This window comes from Emydura macquarii, unplaced genomic scaffold, assembly GCF_026122565.2.
Source record: "Emydura macquarii macquarii isolate MOO-44397 ecotype Brisbane River unplaced genomic scaffold, CSIRO-AGI_Emac_v2 contig_3080, whole genome shotgun sequence".
Taxonomy (NCBI): domain Eukaryota; kingdom Metazoa; phylum Chordata; order Testudines; family Chelidae; genus Emydura; species Emydura macquarii.
The window spans coordinates 2849402-2871042 of record NW_027133217.1 but is presented as its reverse complement, the minus strand read 5'-3'; the positions used below and the strand labels follow the sequence as shown (position 1 = coordinate 2871042).

The 21641-nt window shown below is 44.7% G+C and overlaps 1 protein-coding gene across 6 annotated transcripts in view; it reads left to right on the top strand.

Moving 5' to 3' along the window:
- The first annotated feature begins 13781 nt into the window (after positions 1–13781).
- SEC22C (SEC22 homolog C, vesicle trafficking protein) overlaps positions 13782–21641 on the top strand; it is a 43247-nt gene continuing 35387 nt past the window's right edge. For 3 of the 6 annotated variants that reach the window (XM_067530423.1, XM_067530420.1, XM_067530425.1), the window contains exons 1-2: positions 14477–14568; positions 21156–21365. In XM_067530423.1, the coding sequence (XP_067386524.1) occupies positions 21184–21365 (182 nt within the window). In that variant the 5' untranslated portion in view covers positions 14477–14568; positions 21156–21183. Of the gene's footprint in view, positions 13845–14476; positions 14569–18301; positions 19160–21155; positions 21366–21641 lie in introns of those variants that run through there. The other 3 variants (XM_067530424.1, XM_067530421.1, XM_067530422.1) reach the window with 3 other exon arrangements.

The following is a 21641-nucleotide window of genomic DNA, read 5'->3' as shown; positions in this document are numbered from 1 at the left end:
GGTTTATGTGACAGCCTGTGCATGTGTTTACTTCCTGCGATGCTTCAGTTAAAAGCATCACTCATCGATTCTTGAGTGAAATGTAGATAAAAGGCCGCAAGAGGATTTTGTCTTTCCCCTGCATCAAATCACTTGAATGAAAGGCTCATACTTTCTTCTATTATTTAGAGCTATTCCAGCTTAGGCAGGGACTTTGTTAGCTTCTACAAGCTAAACAAGGATGTTGCTTGTAAGGAAAACCTCCGGGAAACTCAGAAAGTGGTGTTGGTGATTTCAGCTGGGAGATGCTCTTTTCACTGAGTCTGTACTGGAGCAGTACCCCACCATGGTATTAGGGGAGTTGTGCATCTGGAAGTGCCAGCTTTCAGATGGGATGCACGAGTTAATGAATGATTGTGTTCGTCAATAGCCCCAGCCAGATAGGGATGTTTGTTCTGGTTTCCTTGCCAGATTCTGATTAGAGTAACTACATTCTGTTGAAGTTCCCTCTGCAATTTTAACTGGACATGTTTTTTTTTTTTCCACGTCTAGTCCTACAGTATTGTTTTTTGTGCACTGTTGCATTACAGACGAGACTGCATTTGAGTGGCAGGTGAAATTGTTTCTCTCCATGAGATCTAAGTGCTAAGATCCCTTAGGAAGGTGCTAAATGAGTGTAAAGTCTTATATTCTTCTTATTATACAAAGCTCTGCGTAATACTGTGTTTGTCTACTATTAGGGCCACCAATTTGAGTCTTACTGGAGATTAGTGGGAACAAAGTGCCCTGAGTCCAGATGGAGGAAGGTTAACATTAGAAACAGACAGCTTTCTGAAACCAAGTGAGAGATTCTTCTGGGCTGTAGAGGAGACAGATAAAGAACCTCCCTGCTAAATGAATGTCTTTATACATTATCTAACAGTGCCGAGGGGACACTCTGATGCCTGGGAACCAAGGTCATTGCAACCCGCTTTTAATTATTATAGTACAAAATAAGTAGCAGAAATTGTACATGCTTTAGGCCTTCTAAAAAGCCAGAAGAGGAAGCAATAATAGTCAGAGAAGTGTGAAAGAAGCAAAAGTGCCAGCACCTTAGATTTAAGGCCAGACGGCACCATGTGTCATGAACCATGCTGTGGGCAGTCATGCCCAGTGGTTGGAGCAGAAGTCAAGCCTGCCAGTTGGGGTAGGAGCCAGGCCTAGTGGTCAGAGCCAGAGTCAAGAAACTAATAAGTAGGGAGGATAGGCTGCGCTGGAAGCAGGGCAGGCACAGGAGCAATCACAACTGCAGGCATAAGTGTTGAGCAGCTAGAGGTCAGTTGCTGCTGTGAGCTTAAGAACAGGCTTGTTGACTTCCATAGTCAATCAGGTGGCCATGCTGTGGCTCAGCTGTGTTCATAGACTGCCCCAGGACTGAGCAGGTGCAGCTACAAGTCCTTATTCCTGACACTATCTAGTCTAAGCTCCTGTATAACACAGGGTGTAGAATTTCACCCAATTACCCTTGCACTGAGCTCAATAACCTGTGTCTCTAGCATTGTCTAGACGGAGAGAGCTTGGGAGGGAAATCATAGCAGAAAATTAAAATGCACTTTTTTGAGCCCGATCTTGCAAAGGTTTATGCACGTTTGTCCACTGAACTCATTGCTCATTGGGCCATTCCTCTGCTGAGAGATGCCTCAAAACACCTAGGAAAAATCTTGAGGTTTTAAGGGGAAAAGAATGAGACACATTCTTCATGCTACTTCAGATAAACCATAGAGATCCCTAGATGTCAGCTGACTAAAGATTTATTCAGACTAACTCACCCACAAAGCTTCCTAAAAACAATATGAATGCTTGTTGACTCTGATAAAACTAACTGACATAGCATGCTTGATTGCTTATACCGCAGTTGACCACGCTGGTAAATATAACATAACTTATGTTCACTTAGACTGCCAGGGAACCCTGTTTGTTTTTACAAATGAAGGGCACAGAACAATGTAATTTACTGCTGCAGATAAATGACAAATGACATGATTTCTGGCTGGGAGTCAAACACCTGCAAAAGAGTCAAGCAGTTGAAGAACTGGATTTAGTCCTTTAGCCCTAGATCAGAGGACTTTGCCGCTGTCAGATGGGGAAGAGAGCAGTTGGATCTATGCTGGAAAGCGACTATTTCTATATGTTGTTATGTTTCCTTTGTTCTCTTTCGTATGGCATTGTGTTCACAAACGAAATAACATTTTTTTTAACTGGGTGATCCAAGTCATGATGAATATGAGTAGAAACTATGGCTGGGTCATTGCTCACATAAGTCTGCATTTTTAAAATGTATTGCATACAGTGCTCACAGCTGCTAAAAGTATTCCAAACGGATGATCTGCTCAGGGGCCTAGTGTAAATGAGATGCAGTAGAGGGTTAAAAATAAGGGAGTGATCTGAGAATTCAGCTGATGCAGGTGGTGTGCATCTATTCTTAAAATGTTACATGGGAAGTGAGAGAACACAAATAGGGAGCACAGAGAGTGTCTGGGTTTGCTATTGTTTAGGAATGAAAAAGGAGTTAGAATGAGTCCTTCATGGGGGACAGGTTATTCTGCATCTGCCTACTGTGGATAACCTCTGAAGCATTTGGTACTGGCCACTGTTGGGAGACAGGATATAGGACTATATGGACCATGGATCTGATCCAATCTATCTATACCTTTACATTGGTACAAGATGAATATTCATGTGGTCAACTGATTAGTATGTCTTTCCAAATCAGGTAGATGGAATCCCTAACTTTCTCTTGAAACAACCACTAGGTAAAACGGGGAAGGAGATGGGGAATGAGCCTGTAAGGAGACACCCTGTGTCAATGGGACAAATAATTTGTCATTAAATCAGATATGAGAGAGATTCACAAAATATCCTGGATATGAAAGTTGTATAGGCTTTGCAACAGCAGGATTTAAATAATGTGTATGTTGTGACAGCCTGAGGAACAGGCTTATGGAAACAGTCAGGGTAAATCCAGAAAACGAAAAATCCATTTATGCAAGAAGAGTCAGCATATATTTAATATTAATAATTATTTTATTACTTTCAGTTGATCTATTGAGGCATGCACAGGCTGGAAGCGAGCAACTACATAGCTTATTAACTCCACTTGTTGCATCCTGTCAAAAATTATCCCCGATCCTTTAAATGCTTATGCATGTAAGTAACTATATTCTGTCTTTGAATGGATCCATTAACTTCTGGGGGCGACTCCAATAAATAAAGTTGAGTGAGTTTCTAAGTGTATGCAGGATCGAGGCCTTAGGTTGAAAAGCTTTGGGGCAAGGATTGTGTCTTCCTTTGTGTTCCGTAAAGCACTTAAAAGACTTTTGGTAGCTATAAAAATAATAACAAAAAATGGCTATTCAACAGATTAACAAGTCCATCTGCCAATCCCCAGAATGTGGAAAATATATGGCTCCAGCTTCTTTATTTTGTGGTTTGTTTCTAATGGTCGCAGCCATTTTGTTTGGGAAACAACAGAGACACCATATTGGAGGCCCTTCATAGGTCTGTTCCCACCATTTTAACCTTTTGGCAGGAGGGGCAGGTCAAATTTGCTTAGCAACCACAGGATATATACGGTCAGCAGCAGAGCACCCTGGTGCTGTCCATCTGAGTGGCAGCCAAGAGCGCACGTCCGTCTATTGTTCCTGTTCACTGAGAAGGAAGAAAGAAGAGATCCCTATTTACCTAGCTGCGTCCACCGTGTTCCATCCTTGCAGCATCTTTCCCGTCCATGGTTCCTGTCTCCATCGGGGTTGATCCTGTTGCCATCAGTCGTTAGCCTGCGTCTATCCTGACGAAGAATAATGGTAAAGTTACCATCCAAGGACTATATTTGACAAAGGGAAGGTTAATTACTGGGATTTGTTCTATTTTTACTTGGTCCTGAGTTTATCTGTTGTTTCATGGGACTATAAATAAAGGGTTATTTGTGTCATATTAATTGGAGTGTTATTAATTATCCATCCCGGTGATTAGGTACAGCTGGGGGGGCGGATTCACATTGACTGAGGGAGGGGTCCTTGTTTTAGATTTAATCTGGTAACATTTCCAATGATGTTTTGGGGCGTAATAGTGATGTGCATGTTACCAAAAATGATGATCATTGTAATGTGATCAGATATTGCCCTCAGTGTGTGTGCTTTTTTGTCAGAACACAGCACTCAACAACTGTCTCCTGCATCAATGTGTGCATGATCCCAGAGTTTTAATCCTTTTTCTTACGATAGTCTTAGCTCTGGATGTCCCAAGTGGCAGCATGGAAAAGAAAAATGGGAGCTGCTCAAACACCTATTGAAGACCCAGATCCTGAATTTACCCCCTCCTCCTTTGGGCAGTCAAACCACATGATCACAGTGGTCCTTTCTGGCCTTAGAATCTATGAATCATCCACCTTTTCCATCATTACTAGCAGAACATCAGCAAAACATATTAGGTAGGGTAGGTAATGCACACTTTCAACATCATGACATTAATGAAAGACATAGAATTAGGCTCTAATTCCGCTAAGACTTACACCTATGCTTAACTTTACACACTGTGAGTAGTCCCAGTGACTTCAACAGAACTATTCCCAGTGCATAATATTAAGCATGTGTGCAAGTCTTTATGGGATTGAGGCCTGACATGCTGTGATACATTGGAAATTTTTCATGTCTACTACCTATTTACCTACCTAATATATGGAAGTGACATCCATGTGATAAAGGTATTTATCGCTCATTTTTGACAATCTCACCTGAACTCTGTCTGTTAAGCCATCTTCTAGCCACTTGTTCTAATGTTCTGTGCCCACAAGGACCATCAAACAGGTGCCCTTTAAAAAAAAAAAAGAGAGAAATAAGAACATAAGAGCTGCCATACTGGTCCATCTTACCCGGTATCCACTCTTCGACAATGGCCAGTACAGAGCTTCAGGGGAAGTGTACAGATCAGGGCAATTTTGGAGTGATCCACACCATCTTCCACTCCTGGTTTCTGGCTGTCAGTGTTTGTGATGGGGTGTTGGCCCCACACTGGCCTGTAAGAAATGAATAGAGCGCTAGGGAAGCTGCGCAGGAGACAGCCAATTAGAGAGGGGCTGAGAGGAACAGCCAATCAGGGCCAGGAGGGCCCATATAAGAAGAGCTGCGGGGAAGGGAAGGGTCAGTTATTGCCTGGTGCTGAAGGAGGAAGCATGGGGTGCCTTGGAGGCAGGAGGAAGCTAGCACTCTGGACAGAGCCGTGCCTGGAGGCCCTGAGTTGAGGGCAAAGTAGGTGCTGTGGCCATGAGGAAGTAGCCCAGGGAAATGTACTGAGGAGTTGAAGAGGATGCTGCGGTCGTTGGAGTGGTGTGGGTCTGGGAGCAGAAGTGATGGAGGGTAAGGCACTGGCGGGAGGGTGCACACTGACCTCTGGAGCTAATCCCCAAGACAGCAAGCAGGAGGCTCCAGCATGGTGAGTGGAGCTAACTCACTTGGAGAATGCAGGTACATGGTCACCCCTAACGTAAGGGGAGGACAGAGGACTGTGGGGATGACTGCCTGTCACAGGGATTTGAGAGACACTGAAGGTGGAGACAATGGAGCCAGAGTATGCAGAGGCCTTCTTTGCTGAGGGTTCTTGTGCCCTCCCTGAGCCGGGACTCCTGAGTCAGTGCCCCTGCGGAAAGGGTGTTCAGGCCCTGCAGTTGCAGGAACTCAAAACCCAGCAGAGACAGTGGGAGGCACAGGAGTCCTTGCAGGCCTCTAGGGCACAGCTAGCTGACCAGCAGCTGTATATATTCAAGTTCCTGTGGGAAGAAGTCACTAGAAGCTGCAGAGAGCGAGAGGGGAAGCAAGGCACCAGGCCAGGAGACCAGTGGCTGGGATAGGGCCGTGTTATGCCTGTGGGCAACAGGAACCCTGGAGGAGGCAGTGCCCCTATTGGGATGGGGGACAGGAGCCTGACCCAGACTGCAGGACGAAGAGAAAGCCCACGAGAGTCCCATCTGTGAGGAGGACAGTGAGGGGATGGACACGTTGCCCCTGTGGTCAACGGGCATCTACAGGAGTGCCTGTATATGAGTTGCAGGGTCAAGGCTAGCCCAGGGGAAAGGGCAGAGCAAGGGAAGGACAATGGGAGTCCCATAGCCAAGGAGATACAAAGGGTTTGCTTTCGATGCCATGAGGAGGGCCATATAAAAAGGCACTGCCCCTTGCGGGAAGGCAGGGTAGGAAAGAGGTGCCTGAGAATCAAGCTAGGTCAGGAACTGTCAGGATAGACGTGTCAGTGATGACTGTGGGCCTGGCAGGAAGCCATCTCCCACACTTAGCAGGGGGTGGTAGATAAGATGTCTGGGATGGACAGGGCCCAGACAGACAAGAGAACTGAGACTGAAGCAGAACAGGTGACAGTGGGGACCCAGACCCTGAAGGAAGGGGTGTTAGGTGCTCAGCAGGAACGGCAAGTGAAACTAGTAGTGGCAGAGCAGGCCTGACTAAGGGCAGAGGGAAAAGTTGAGCAAAACTGAGGGAAAGAGGAGTAACCTGCAGGGGCATCTCAGAGCAACACAGAGCAGGAGACCTCGCTATCCCTGATGGTTGCAGGCTTGAGGGGGGTATGTGTGATAGGGTGTTGGCCCCACACTGTCCTCTAAGGGGTTAATAGAGTCCTAGGAGATGGGGCGACAAGAACTTTGCACAGTATTCAAGGTTTACCATGGATTTATATTGTGGCATTATGATATTTTCTATCTTATTATCTATTCTTTTCCTAACGGTTCCTAACATTCTGTGAGCTTTTTGACTGCCACCGCAGATTGAGCAGATGTTTTCAGAGATGTGTGGTAACAGCTAACCCTAACTCAGATGTTTTCTTGAGTGGTAAGAGCTAATTTATATCCCGTTTTGTATGAATAGTTGAGATTATGTTTTCCAATGTGTGTTACTTTGTACTTATCAACATTGACTTTCATCTCTCATTTCGTTACCCAGTTTAGTGAGATCTCTTTGCAGTCAGCTTTGGACTTAACTATTTTAAGTAACTTTGTGTCATCTGCAAATTTTGCCACTTTGCTGTTCACACTCCTTTCCAGATCATTTATGAAAGTTGAACAGCACTGGTCCCATTACAGATCCTGGGGGGATGTTGTTTACTTTTCTCCACTGTGAAAACTGACCATTTATTACTATCCTTTGTTTCCTATCTTTTAACCATTTACTGATCCATGAGAGAACTTTTCCTTCTATCCCATGACTGTTTACTTTGCTTAAAAGCCTTTATTGAAGGACTTTGTCAAAAGCTTTCTGAAAGTCTAAGTACCCTGCATCCACCCTTATCCATATGCTAGTTGACACCCTCAAAGAACTCTAATAGATTAGTGAGGCATGATTTCCCTTTACAAAAGCTGGGTTGACTCCTTGCCAACATATCATTTTCATCTGTGTGTCTGACTCTATTCTAGTTTCAACAAATATGCCTGGGACTGAAGTTAGGCTTACCATTTTGTAATTGCCAGGGTCACCTTTGAAGTCTTATTTGAAAATAAGCACTACATTAGCTACCCTCCAGTCATCTGTTACAGAGCCTGATTTTTAAGCAATAGAGTACATATCACAGTTTGTAGTTCTCCAATTTCATAACTGAGTTTCTCCAGAACTCTTGGGTAAAGACCATCTGGTCCTGGTGATTTATTAAAGTTTAAATTTATCAATTTGTTCCAGAACCTCCTACTGACACCTCAATCTGGGACAGTTCCTCAGACTTGTTACCTAAAGCAAATGCCTTTCCTCCACATATTCTGCAGTGAAGATCAGTGCAAAGAATTCATTTAGCTTCTTCACAATGCCTTTGTCTTTCTTGAGCGCTCCCTCAGCCTGCCAGAGGCCCCACTGATTGTTTGGCAGGTGTCTTGCTTCTGAGGTACTTAAAACAATTTTTGCTGTTAGAATTTGAAGAACAGCTACCTAAAGGCACAAACTTTCTTGGCCTGCTTTATACTTTTACACTTGACTTGCCAAAATTTATGCTCCTTTCTATTTTCCTCACTAGGATTTGACTTCCAATTTTTAAAGGATGTCTTTTTGCCTCTAACCATCTCTTTTACTCTATTTACCCATGGTGGCATTTTTGGTCCTCTTACTGCTTTTTAAAAATTTCATTTTTTTTTTTTAATTTGGAGTATACATTTCGTTTCAGCCTCTATGTTTTTATTAAATAGTTTCCATGCAGCTTGCAGGCATTTCACTCTTGTGACTGTTCCTTTTTAATTTCTGTTTAACTAGCTTCCTCATTGTTGTCAGTCCCCTTTTTGAAGATAAATGCTACTGTGATAGGTTATTTTGACATTTCCCCCCAACCCCCAGGACATTAAATTTAATTACATCATGGTCACTATTACCAAGCGGTTCAGCTATATTAACCTCTTGGACCAAATGCTGTGCTTCAACTAGGACTAAATCAAGAATTGCCTCTCCCTTTGTGTGCTCCAGGACAAGCTACTCCAAGAAAGATATAATTTCTAGAGACCATTAATGACTTTGAATCCCTTCTGGGTAACACTATGAGGATCGTTGAAATCCCCCATTATTATTACTACATTGTCTGCCTTTGTAGACTCTCTAATTTCCTTGAGCATTTCCTGGTGAGGTGGCAGAGAGTATATTCCTGATACTATACTCTTATTGTTCAAGGATGGAATTTCTAGCCATAGAGATTCTATGGCACAGTTTGATTAATTTAAAAGTTTTACTTTATGCTTTCTTTCACCAGCACGACCTACTATCATTCCTATATATTTTGTACCCTGGTATTAATGTGTTCTATTGATTATCCTTATTCCACAAGTTTCCCTGGCTGGGATGATTTAGTTGGGGTTGATCCTGCTTTGAACAGGGGGTTGGACTACATGACCTCCCTTCCAACCCATATCTTCTATGTTTCTATGAATGCCATAGCCAGTTGAAACAGTCACATTTTAGGAAGAGTGCAACCCCATTTTGGACTATGACAAGGGCATTGGGTTAACATCCCTCTTCTGGAATAAAGTGCTGTGTGATCTTTAATGACCACAAGTGATGGGGATATTGGTTTTATGTTTTCATCCAAAAATAAATAAATAAATAAAAAAACCACCTGCCATTTCCAGTAGCACAGCGCCCTCTAACGCCTCCCTGGGGCATTGGTTCAGTATGGACCCAGAGCAGGGATTGCCACCTATATCAGGGGTGGCCAAACTTACTAATCCTCTGAGCCGCATACAACAATCTTCAGATGTCTGAGAGCCAGGGCGCGCCTGCTGAGCCTCGAGGCTTTAGCCCTGTGGCACGGTGGTGGGGCTTGGGGCTTCTACCCCATGGGGAGTGCAGAAGCCCTGAGACCCCCCTCCTCCCTGCAGGGCTGAAGCCCTGAGCTCTAGCAGGAGCCTCTTATGGGGCAGAAGCCTATAGCCCTACCACCCCACCACAGGGCTGAAGTCCCATGCCCTAGCAGGCCCATCCCATAGGGCAGGTGCTTCCCTGCTGGGCAGAAGCCCCCCCCAGCAGTCCCCATCCTGCCCCTGAGACGGTGAGGGGATACATGGGTGGCAGGGCAGGATCGGGACTGCGGAGGGGATGGGGAGGGCAGTCCATGGGAGATAGGTTCAGGAGGCCGCAGGCTGTGCTGGAACACGAGTCCTCCTACCATCCCGATTCTGACCCTGCTGCCGGTGTTCAGGGCAAGATCAGGAGCAGGACTGCCCGAGGAGGGGGGAGTCCATGGGTGGCAGCGCAGGATCTGGACTGCAGGGTGGTGGAGGGTCCTGGGCGACAGGATCAGGACTACCTGCCACTGGCATCAGGCTGTGCCAGCCACTCTCCCTGATTTTGGCCCTGGTCCCTGTGGATTTAGTGGCTCTCACCCACCTGGCATAGTGGCAGGGAGTCCTAGCCCCAGCTCTACCAGTGGCATGGCATCACTCATCGGTTGCCTGTGCCCGCCCTGCTTTGGGGCTTCCCCCTGGCCTGCTTCTGCTGGGGCTCTGGTCTGGGACTTCCCCTGCATGTCCCTTCAGGTAGGACTCATGGGAGGTCTGCTGCTGGGGCTTGGGGTGCCTAATTTTCCAGCCAGGGGCCTCAAACCACTTCCCCACTCCCAGCCCTAGCCTAGCCAGGCTCCCTCTGAGACTTACCTGCTGCCTGGCAGCCACACACATGCCATCACCAAGGGAGGCATAAATTAATGCAGGTAGGAGAAGGGGAGACACTGCAGGCGAGGTGGCCCCAACCCTCACAGGACTAGTGGTGCTGTCTGCTAACACCCAGCACTGTGACCAGTCTAACCCCTTAAGGTGCTTTTTCCTTTTGTTATGGGATGGGTGTGTGTGTGGGAGAGGAGATGCATGGCTTGAGAGTTGGTTTTCCCCCCCCCCAGCTGGATGCCACCCTGAGGCTGCCAGAGGTGGAACACAGGGATTTGGGTCAGAATGACTCAGCCCTGCCCTGCCAGAGCAAAGAAGCCCCACCAGGGGAAACAATTCACAGCTGATTGATTTAACCTAATTAAATCAAACAGCTTATCACTGGCCAGATGGGTGGGGCAAGACAAACTGCAGCCACAGGCTGTGGATGAAATACCTGATCAGCACACTCTGCCAACAGCTAATCACCCCGACCATCCCACTGGGTGCTGGGGCCCCCGGACACCCCCAAAGTTGGCACCTATGTGTTGGCAGTTGGAAAACATTCATATTAAAGGATAATGTAGTACACAGAAGATGACTACTTGAGTCAGGCCAATAATCCATGTTAACTATTATTTCCAATGCACTAGATAAACATAGACTTGGAAACACTTTGGGCCCAATGCAGCTTAGATGGGAGTGAGTGTCACTCTGGCTGATTTGAAGACTTGGCCTACTGAGGTATTTATTGCCTTCTCTATCACACACAAATGCAGTGTAGTACCATTTTAGAAAAACATATACAAAATATCCTGGAAATCCTGCTCTGTTTCTTCCAGGAATAAAATTGCTCTGTACATGGATAAAGGAGTTGGTTGTTTGGAATAGAATTGACACACTGCTGTAAAAGAGATCTATTACATACATTTTTCTAAGGTCAATATTTTTTGTAAATCAAAGGATGAGGGAAACATGAAACGAGATTGGAATTAGTTGCTTTCAGACTGTAAACCTAGAGTGAAGTTGGCCCATGGGGGTGACATGTTTGATGTGGAAATGAGAATTGTCAGAACATCACTGGAAGGATAGTTGTCAACCAATGATTACTTGATGCATCTGGTGATTGATAAAATTGTTATCAATTAGAATTGGCAACAGCAGATTTTCTTTAAGCACAGAGAGTGTCAGCACTTCAATAATAATTATACATCAGCTCAAATTCAACAATCCAAGTTCATATTATTTTACAGTTTTTACACAGTCCTGATTTGGGTAAACCACCCAACAGGGCACAAATCCAGGGAGCTCCTGAGCCCCTGTGCCTTTCATTACTCCCACTGGGAGTCATAGGTACCCAACAGGTCTCAGGATTTGGCCCACTGGTGTCAATAAGAGAATTGCCTGAGCAATGACTGACTGGAGTAGGGGCTTTGATCCTGCCCACTGACTTTAATAGGGCAAGATTATTCCTAATATTTTACACTGTCATTATCAGTCAGGGAATAATGTCATTTTTCCATCATATTACGTTCACTTACAGGGATTCTTAACTTTGCTCTTTAAATAATCTCATTTAAACAGCACCAATGGATGGTAGGAGGCAATTTTCATGACCCAAAACGTCACTAAGCCCCATATAAAAGTGCTTGATTTGTCATCTTCAGTGATTTAAAAAAAAAAAAAAAATTTTTTTTGACACCCGCAATGAATTGACACATGAAGAGTTTAGGTGATGCAGTATATAGCATTCTGAGTCTGCTAGTTCCAACTGTGTTACAGATTTCCTGCCCTAAGAATAGGAAGAATCTGCCCTGGCCAGACTGTTTTGCCTTTGTCTTGGAGTCCAAGTCTCGACACTTCTGATGATCGGTCTTCTATCAAAGACCTCACTGATTACCTCTGCTTCTCTGGCCCACTGCTCCTGATACAAGATTGCAGCAGGACATGCTCCAGTTGGGATCAAAGGCCACCATATCCCTGTCGTTGTCCCAGAGATCCTTGGGGAGAAAGACTTTCTAAAGTATTCCTCTGGACTACTGACCTGCACAGAGTTCTAGTTAGAGCTAGGCGAATTTTTTCATTCAAAACTTTTTAGTAAAAAATGAGGATTTGGCAACACCAAAATGTTTCATGAATTTGTACCCATTTCACTGAACTGTTCATCTCATTTTTTCACTACAACATCAAAACACTTTGACATTTTCAAAACAACGTTTTGGGGTTTTTTTGGGGGTCAAATGACTTTTCATTTTGGAACGTCCTTCAATTTTTTGTTTAAAAAAACCCCACAAAATGTAAAAAAGCTCTCTCAAAAACAAACGTTTGTGTGACCCAAAATGACTAAAATTTTTTGATTCACCAAAACTTCTGGGGGGATTTGTTTTCCAGCTGCCCCAAAACAATTTTTTTGAGTTGCCAGCAACCTGAAAAATGCAATTATTCCCATAGCTCTAGTTTGATGGAGGGATATGTTTAAAATACGATAAGGTTGTATCTGCACAAGATGATTCAATTGATTTTAACCATGGCAGAGGAACAACCCTATTGTAACCAGGTCTCCTCATGTTGAAGAAGAGTTCCAGAGGGGTAGCTCTGTTAGTCTGTATACAGCAAAAACAACGGGAGTCCTGTAGCACTTTAAAGACTAACAAATTTAATTTCTTCAGGCATAAGCTTTCATGGGCTTTCATCAGACTTAAGGAACAGAAATCACAGAGGAGACGTATATATACATAGCCAAGGGAAGTAACAACAATGGGGAAGGTGGATGAAAGCAAACTCCATTCGGTTAGAGTAGTTGAGGCCTATTCCCCATTGTTGTTACCTCCCATGGGGTGTGTGTGTGTGTGTATGTATGTGTATATACACACACCTCCTATCTGATTTCTATTCCTAACATCTGAGGAAGTGGGTTGCAGCCCTGGAAAGCTTCTGCCTGCAGACATTAAATGTGTTAGTCTTTAGAGTGCTCCAGGACCCTCCTTGTTTTCAGGTCTCCTCAGAAATTGGGACCTGCCCAGGAGATCAGAGCGAACAAGGCTCTAACAAAACGGTCAAGAAGGGAGTTTTCCCCACGTCCCCCGTGCCCAGCCCCGGGCGGTGTCAGCTCAGAGGGTGGCTGCCTTGGCCTTTCCCGGGCTCGCTCCCGCCGAAGCCGGGGTCCAGGCTTGTTCAGGTTCGTGCCCGAAGCTGCCAGAGCTCACAGCCCGGGGCACCGGGCATCCCACGCCTCGATCTGCCGGTAACAGCGGCGCCCGTTTCTCAGCAGCCACCTCAAGGGGCCGGCTCAGCTCTGCACCTCGGCGGGACTCTGACCTGCCGCGCTCGGTTCGTCCTGCTGCCCCCGCCGCCAGGAGCTCGCTGGGCCGCCGGGAAATGGCCTTGGCCCGCCAGTGCCGCGCTGCTGGGGGTGGGGCCTGACGCCGGGCCGCTGGGCTCCTACCGCTACCGGCCCGGCGCGCTGAGGCGATGCGAAGAGCCGTTACTGCCCCGCACGCGCGGCCGGGCGAGGCGCTAGTAGCGCAGTTGACCGGCCCTTTGAGAGCTCGAGCTCCCGGGGAGGGGCTCCCTGCGTTCCCGGCATGCTCTGGGGCCGGGCGGACTCTCTAGCTGCCGTGCCGTCTCGGTGGGCGGGAGGAAGGGGCGGGGTGGGTTGTTGTGGGGTTGCCTCCCGCCTGCTGCTGGCGGCTGACAGGGCCCGGGGCGGGGAACGGTAAGTGCGTAGGGGGCGGGCTGAGGGGGCGCGGGGCGGGCTGGGGGTGAAGGGCAGGCTAGTGGGGGGCGGGCAGGCAGGGGGCAGGCTAGTGGGGGGGGGGGCGATGCTGAGGAGGAGGAGGAGGGGGCAGGCTAGTGGGGGGCGATGCTGAGGAGGAGGAGGAGGGGGGTAGGGGGCAGGCTAGTGGGGGCGATGCTGAGGAGGAGGAGGGGGGGCAGGCTAGTGGGGGTGATGCTGAGGAGGGCAAGGGGCAGGCAGGTTGGGGGCTGGTATGGGGAGACAGGCTGGTGGTGAGGGCCTGTGGAGGAGGCTAACGGGAGGCTGAAGAGGGTGTGGGGCAGGCTGGTTGCGGGGGAGTGTGGGGCGCTGAGGGGGGGGCTGAAGAGGATGGGGCAAGCTGGTGCTGGGGGACGGGCTGGTGGGGGGGGCGGGGAGTCGGGTGGAGTAGCTGAGGAGGGTGGGGGGCAGAGTGGTGGGCAGGGGTATGGGGAGATTGGTGAGGGGGGGCAGGCTGGTGGTTGGGGCTCCTAGGGAGACAGGCTGGGGGTATTTGGACACTTATGGGGTGGCTGCAGGAAGGGACTCAATGTGGTGGGTTGGGGTTGATGGAAAGGGGGTAGTTGGGGGGAGGAGGGTGAGAACATTCAGTGGGGACAGGCTGTTCAGGGGTGATGGAGTTTATTGGGATGAGTGGCCAGAGGCTTCTTTAATGAGGATTTGGGTGAGTTGAGGGTTTAATTTAAAAGGGTTGGACATTAGCCTGCATACAAAGTGTTGGGGATGAGGGTTGATGGGGACATGTGGTTGTTCAGTTTAATGGGTTTTGTCTTGTCTCTCTTGGAAGAAGTGTTGGTGATGCAGAGTCAATATTGCCAACCCAAAAAGTTCACAAATCATGAGTCAGGCTCACCAAAAATCATAAGGATTGGCTTTAAAATCAAGAGATTATATAAAAATAATAGATTTGTGATTTTCTATTTGCTTTCTGCGTTTTGAGTCTTTACGGTGCACTGGGGGTCATATTTTGAACCTTTCTCCACAGCCATGGGGGCTAGAAACTTGCTCTTTCTTTAAGAATGAAGGCTGAAATCATCACATATCAACTTAACTCCAGAAGCTGGGGCTTTAAGGAAAGCAATAACTTCCATAAGACTTATGACAAAATCGTGAGAGTTGGCAACACTGGGATGTGCACCCAAGAGATGATCTTATTGACAGTTCGCTGCTGGAGTAACATGTAATGAGCGGGCTGTGTGTTGGGCACTAGATCCTGTTTATTATTATAAAACGGGGTAGTAAATTATTTTTTATCAAAGTATAGTCAAGGTTCAGACTCCAGAGAAAATAAGTAAATAAAAAGATTTTGGGTTTCATTCAAAAGCATCTGGTGGTCTGGATTTGGCCTGCGGTCTGCCAGTTGGCTACCCCTGTTATAAAAACTACTATGTTGGGGCACTTGGGTACAGCACTACATGCCTCTGTTGTCTTGAAGATGTGGTTTGTGGATGAGATTGAATTGTGCTCCCAAACTGTGCAAAAATCCTGCTAGGTCTGAAATTCAGCTCTTCCTATGCTGTGAGAACAGTTTTTGTTCTTGTTCACAATGTAGGCATGATCGTGGGAAAGGGGGCAGGTGAAGGGTTCAATCCATGTAGTTGCTGGATGCTTTGGGAGACTAGTCCGTATGTAATTCAAGTCAACAAGACTTTATCTGTATGACAGATTGTAACAGTGTTAGAGAGACAAGGTGAGTGAGGGAATATCTTTTATTGGACCAATTTCTGTTAGTGAGAGAGATGAGCTTTTGAGCCACACAGCTTTTGGTCTGTGAAAGGAACTCCAAGTGACGCAGCAAAATGCAAGGTGGAACATATTGTTTAGCGTAAGTAGTTAGCACATATTGTAAGGGACCATTTAAGGTGGAGTGTCCTGTTAACACCTCTGCAGTCATAGGACAAAAAGGAGGGTTAGTAGATTACAGATTGTTGTAATAAACCATAAATCCAGTATGTGTTCAGTCCTTGATTTTTGATGTCTGGCAGAGTAATGAATTTAAGCTCCCAGGCTTGTCTTTTGAAAGTGTTGTGCAGGTTTCCTTTGAGGATGAGGACTGATAGATCAGCTATAGAGTGATCACTGTATGAAAAGTGTTCACCCACAGATGATAGGGTGTTTTTGTCTTTTATCATGTTCTTGTGTGAGTTCATTTGAGAGCATAGTGATATTGTCTGGTTTCATCCACATAGTTCAGGGGTGGCCAACCCGCGGCTTGCAAGCCGCATGTGGCTCTTTGCTCATACAAATGCGGCTCGCGAGTTGCATGCGGCTCTTTGCTTTTCACTGCTCTTTGCTCTGTGCATTGTATGGGGTGCCAAAGTGAAATTGACAAGCTGCCCCCGAAATTGATGGATCAGCACGAATTTTTGGCAGAGGGTAAGGTAAATGGGGCTCTTTGCCGTATCTATAGTTTTTTTTTTTTTTGGCTCTTCGTTTCTGACTGGTTGGCCGCCCCTGACATAGTTGTTGAGGCATTTAGTGCACTGGATGAGGTATATCACTTGTGATACGTATGTGTAGGATTCATGGATCTTGAAAGATGTGTTGGGGGAGGGGGGTGTTGATCATTGTAGCAGTGGAGATATGCCTGCAGGTTTTGCATCTGTTCTAGCAGTGTCTGGTGCTGTTTTGTGTTGGTGTGTCCTGGTCTGTGGGGAACTTGTTTCTGATGATGAGCTTGGAGAGGCTGGGGGATTGTTTGAAAGCCAGTAGTGGGGGTTCTGAAAAGATTTCTTTCAGGATGGGGTTCCTATCAAGTATAGGTTGTGGTTGTTTGATGATATCCAATATGGTGTGGGGTGGTAGGTCACACTAGGGGTGTGTGGTCAGAGGGCATTTTATTTCTGTATTGAAGTAGGTTCTCTTGGGGTATTCAGGTGGCCCATTGCATGATGTGATATACTTCTCTGGTGGAGTGTCCTTGTTTGGTGAAGGAGGCTTTAAATGTGTTAGTCTGGGATTTGTACCTTTTCTCCTCGTAGCATATTCTGTGGTATATGAGTGCCTGCCTGTAGATAACATTTCTTGGTGTGTTTGGGGTGGTTATTGAATCTATGAAGATCTGTGTGTTTCTTGTAGGTGGTTGTCTGTAGGGTTCCATCGCTGAAGCTGATTGTGGTGTCCAGGAAGCTAATGCTGGTGTGGCAGTGTTCCAGAGAGAGTTTAAAGGATTGGTGATGGTTGTTGAAGTTGTGGCGGAAATCTATGAGGAATTTTAGATTGTCTGTCCCGAGGATGACACAATCATTGAGGTCTGTCATTGGTTTCTTGGTGCATTTGTGCTATCTATTTGATAAACAATCTGTTCCACCTTACATTTCGCTGTGACACTGTGAGTTCCTTTCCCAGACCTGAAGAAGAGCTCTGTGTGGCTCGAAAGCTTGTGTCTCAAACAAAAGGTGATCCAATAAAAGATATTACCTTGCCTGCTTTGTCTCTCTAGTATTCTGGGACTCAGTCGGCTATAATTACACTACATACAAGTGTTGTCAAAGTGTAAGGAAAGACAGACTCTTCAGGTGTGGCAGGTACAATCCACTTAGGATAAGTGCTCCCACAGAAAAGACAAAGGCCTCTTTCCTGCTACTACCCGTACACCCTCTCATCCCCTTTATTTTTATTTCTTTTATTGGCTGAGGCTAAATATCCGCATGTGATCTGCAGCTCTGTTAAATACTGATGTAGCTGCATACTTTTTGTTTGTTTAGACAGTTCTGTGCCTCTTTCATACCCTAATAGACATGGAGAGATTTTGAGCACCCACAGCTCCCGCTGTAGGTAGTGGGAGCTGTGGGTGTTTGGTCCATTTGAAAAAGAGATCAGAGGTGCATTACATGTAGCAAAACACAAATTTTAATCAAATGCACAGCCACTTCCTCTAAAGCCTTCCTGAGCAGTGATGTAACTTTTACCGGATCTCCCATGGTCTTCAGTGGGATTGTGTAGGTCTGGCCAAGGGCAGAACTTGGCCCAGTAATTGGATGTTAGTAAATCAGTGGGCTGAAATTGTGTGGCTATATGTGGCTTTTTCCATAGGAGAAAGGTGACAAATGAGCAATGAGAAGGAGAACAGATGCTTGAGTCAAGACAGCTTCCTCAGTGCTGCCAACCATCCCATTCTGAGTAAATAAGGACAAACGTTTTCAACAATAGAGGAATTCTTTGGTTAAAACAAAGAACAATATTTTTAAAAGGACAGCCAGACAACTTTCTGCTTCTGTGCTTGGAGCCTTTTGGGTGGATATGTTTTCCCTTAAATTTTTTTTCATATTTTGCAATTTAGAAAATGTATGGCCAGTTTTATTAATGGGGGCTGTAATTTACATGTTTAGGAGGTGTTAATAATACTACAGTAAATGTTTAATTCAGTCATACACAATACACCTACTCATCTTTAAATGAGTGTTAAGTTAAAAAGCCTATCTCTGAAATGTTGTTAGATGTACAAGTGTATTAAATGTTCCCACCTACTCTATTGAAACTGCCCCTTTAAAAAAAGTTTGTGATGCTCTGACCAGTCTTTACTGATCATATGTAGGACAGGCAAAATATTTTTATTCAGTATGTTTCAGCATAGTATAGAGGGGTCAGATAAATGAAAATACTGTGAGCATGTTATTGCTTTTCTAATTTTGAGCACCAAAATGTATGAGAGGTGCTTAACAGAAATTGTAATGACCTCATCCCTGGACCAAATATGTTATATTACCAGGCTTCAATTTCTCAACCAGATCTCTGCCTGTAGTTGATGTACTGTAGTTGGCTTTAGTGAGGCTCCAATTGGGCTCTGCATAGGCATAGGGGTCTGCTATACAGATCCATCCAATGGCTGGATTGGGGCCTAAATTCCCACTGACAGAAAAGGGGAGTGGGGAAGAGGAGAGAGAGGACAAGGATTAGAGTAATAAGATTGTGCAGTTACTCAGGCATGTGCACATCCTGATGAATCCATTAATCTCTCATGAACTAACTTTACCCTGTCATCTGCAAGTGAATACGTGCAATGATAATTTAAACAAGCAGAAGGGAGGTGGCTTGGGAAACAGGTTTTTGAAAGGCTTTCTATGACTATGGGGCAGTTTGGAACAAAACACAGGTGAAAGTGAGAGCAGAAAAACTGAGGCAGAGTAGATGGAAGGAGCCTGCAAAAGGAGCCTAGTTTGAAGTTGTAGTTTGAAGTTGTAGATGGGTCTGGTTGCTGCAGTGTTTTGATGACGAGCTGTGGCCGCTCTGTATATGATAGAAGTGTGGAACATGTAAGTTCAATCTTTTCAAGCTTTGCCAAGTATGTTTTGGGGTGACATTAGCATTGACCTCTCTTGTAATCAGGTACCTACCAGATTTACGAAAACCCCTATCAGTGAAGAATACATAAGTCTGTCTCTTCTTCTCATGAGGAGATGCTTTTAAAAGTACACAATTCCTTTCAAATAACGAATAGTGGTTCATGCTGGCTAATGTATCGATCTGTGTTCTGTGTATTCATACAAATGTCTAATCCCTTTTTGAATCCTAAAATCTTGGTATCACTGGTTTATTGAGGCAAAGAGTTCCACAGGTTAATTATATGTTGTATTAAAAGGATTCTTGTTTTTATATGTTTTAAACTTGTTGTCTTTCCATTTTTTTGAGTGTCCCCTTGCTCTTCTATTGCAAGAGAGTAAATAGGAGTGTCTGATGCACCTCATCTATACAATTCATTATTTTATATACATCTGAAACACAGTTAAATTCCTCTTAATCTGTTAGCAATAGTACCCAGTGACTGAATGAACTTTGCAGCTTTGAGGAGCTGATCTCAGTTGAAAGTTAACAATGCTAATATTTATACTTCTTCTGAATCAACAAATTTTTTTCAGTAGGTTAAAGTTCGTGTGTGTTTGCTCTGTTGTTTTTTTTTACATTGATATTACCAGAGCAAATTAAAGATCAGTGTGACGTTTCACTCTTGTGTATCTTGTTTATCAGTGGAATGGGAGTAATTGTTAAACAAATGCTTACTAAAGTGTAATTATTTTTGGACTTAGTTTAATATTTTTTTACAAGATCAGTCATTTTAAATACAAACTGTGAAACAAATAATGTCAAGAACCATTAACTGCTTTAACTTTTTTTACACTCCATTTTAGAAGCTCAAAAGCCGCAATTTTGTGGTGTCCTTCAAGTTAGCAAATGCTGACTATTTTTCTCTTTTTAATGGCATGCCAAACCCTACGTGGCTCTTTCTTTCTTTTTACTTCGTAGTTCTGATAAATATAATGGTGATATCACAAATGCCAGCACAATTTTAAGAATGGAAGATTTGCTCCCTCTGGCTGTCCGGTTTCATAACAGAACAAAAAAAAATGGAATTATGTGTAATTAGGGGTCTTAGTCTTTTTTGATATGGCGGCTAGTTCAGCATGCCAAACCCCATGCTTATACAGTGTAATTTTGACTCTGATTGAGCGTTTATGTACTCTCAACATGAACTGCTGTCCCCTCTTTTGATTTTTATATAATATATAAAGAAGTCCTGAAAGATTATAAACAAAAGCCTCATTTCCTGTTTGGTTTTTTACATAAGGAATTCCAGAGTTGTCTGCAACAATAGGGGTGTGTCCGAACTACAGATTAGGGTGTGGTTGCAGCATGGGTTTTAATGTAATTAGTGTGAGTAATAGCAGTGAATATGTGACAACATGGAGGGCCAGCAGCCCAAGTATGTACCTAGAATCCCTGGTGGGCTTGCACTGGGGTGGCTAGCCTGTGGTGAAGCTCGCACCACAACACGGTTACCCACACCAGCTAGATTAAAACTGCACTGGTATGTGTACCTGCACGGCAATCATACCATCATTTGTTGTATAGATATACCATTAGATGACTGACAGGAGGACTAGTGAAATGACAGCTAGTCAGTGGGAGTTAGGTGTCCAACTGCTATTTTTGTCTTTGAAAATTTCTTCCAATGTTCCTGATATTTCTAAAGTAAAAAGCCATCAAGAAGACATTGATAAATTCTTTCAGGGAAAGAATTTTTCAGACCATCTTTATATGTCAACAAGAAGCAGAAACAGCGACAATTCCATTTTAAAAAAGCAAAAAAACCAAGAAACGCTTAGATCATCTCTAAAAGATGATGGCAGTACAAGAAGTTTTGTTGAGAAGCAGCAGTAAAAGAGTTAAATTTATGCTTTGACACAATACGTTCTTGATTATTAGGTGGTTATGTAAATGGATGAAATCTCAATTTAATACATTTATTTCCAGGTTGTCCTCATGAATACTCTTGTGGAGGATGTCCATGATCCTTTTTGCCTGCGTGGTGAGGGTGAGGGACGGACTTCCACTTTCAGCCTCCACAGATTTTCATCTCAACCAGGACTTTCTGGAATGTAGGAAGAGACTAAAGGCATTATCCTTAATTCTTACACAGTATCCTGATCGAGGCACAGCAAAAGGACGTGACTTCAGCATACAGTAAGCTACAACATTCATTTGGTCCTAACTTAACAAAAATGTTTATCCTGCTGGGTTTAATTAACTTTAGGGGTTGGCTATGGTGAGGCTTTTTTTTTTTTTTTAAACATCATGTAATATAACTGCACCTTGAACATATGCTACAGGTATAACATGAACTTTCAGCATTATGTGAAAATGAGTGTTTGTTTGCATTATCATTTTGTTATATTATCTTTACTACTAATTTCCTCTTATCTTTTTGCTTCCAATCTGCATCTCTTCTCCCTTTCCCCT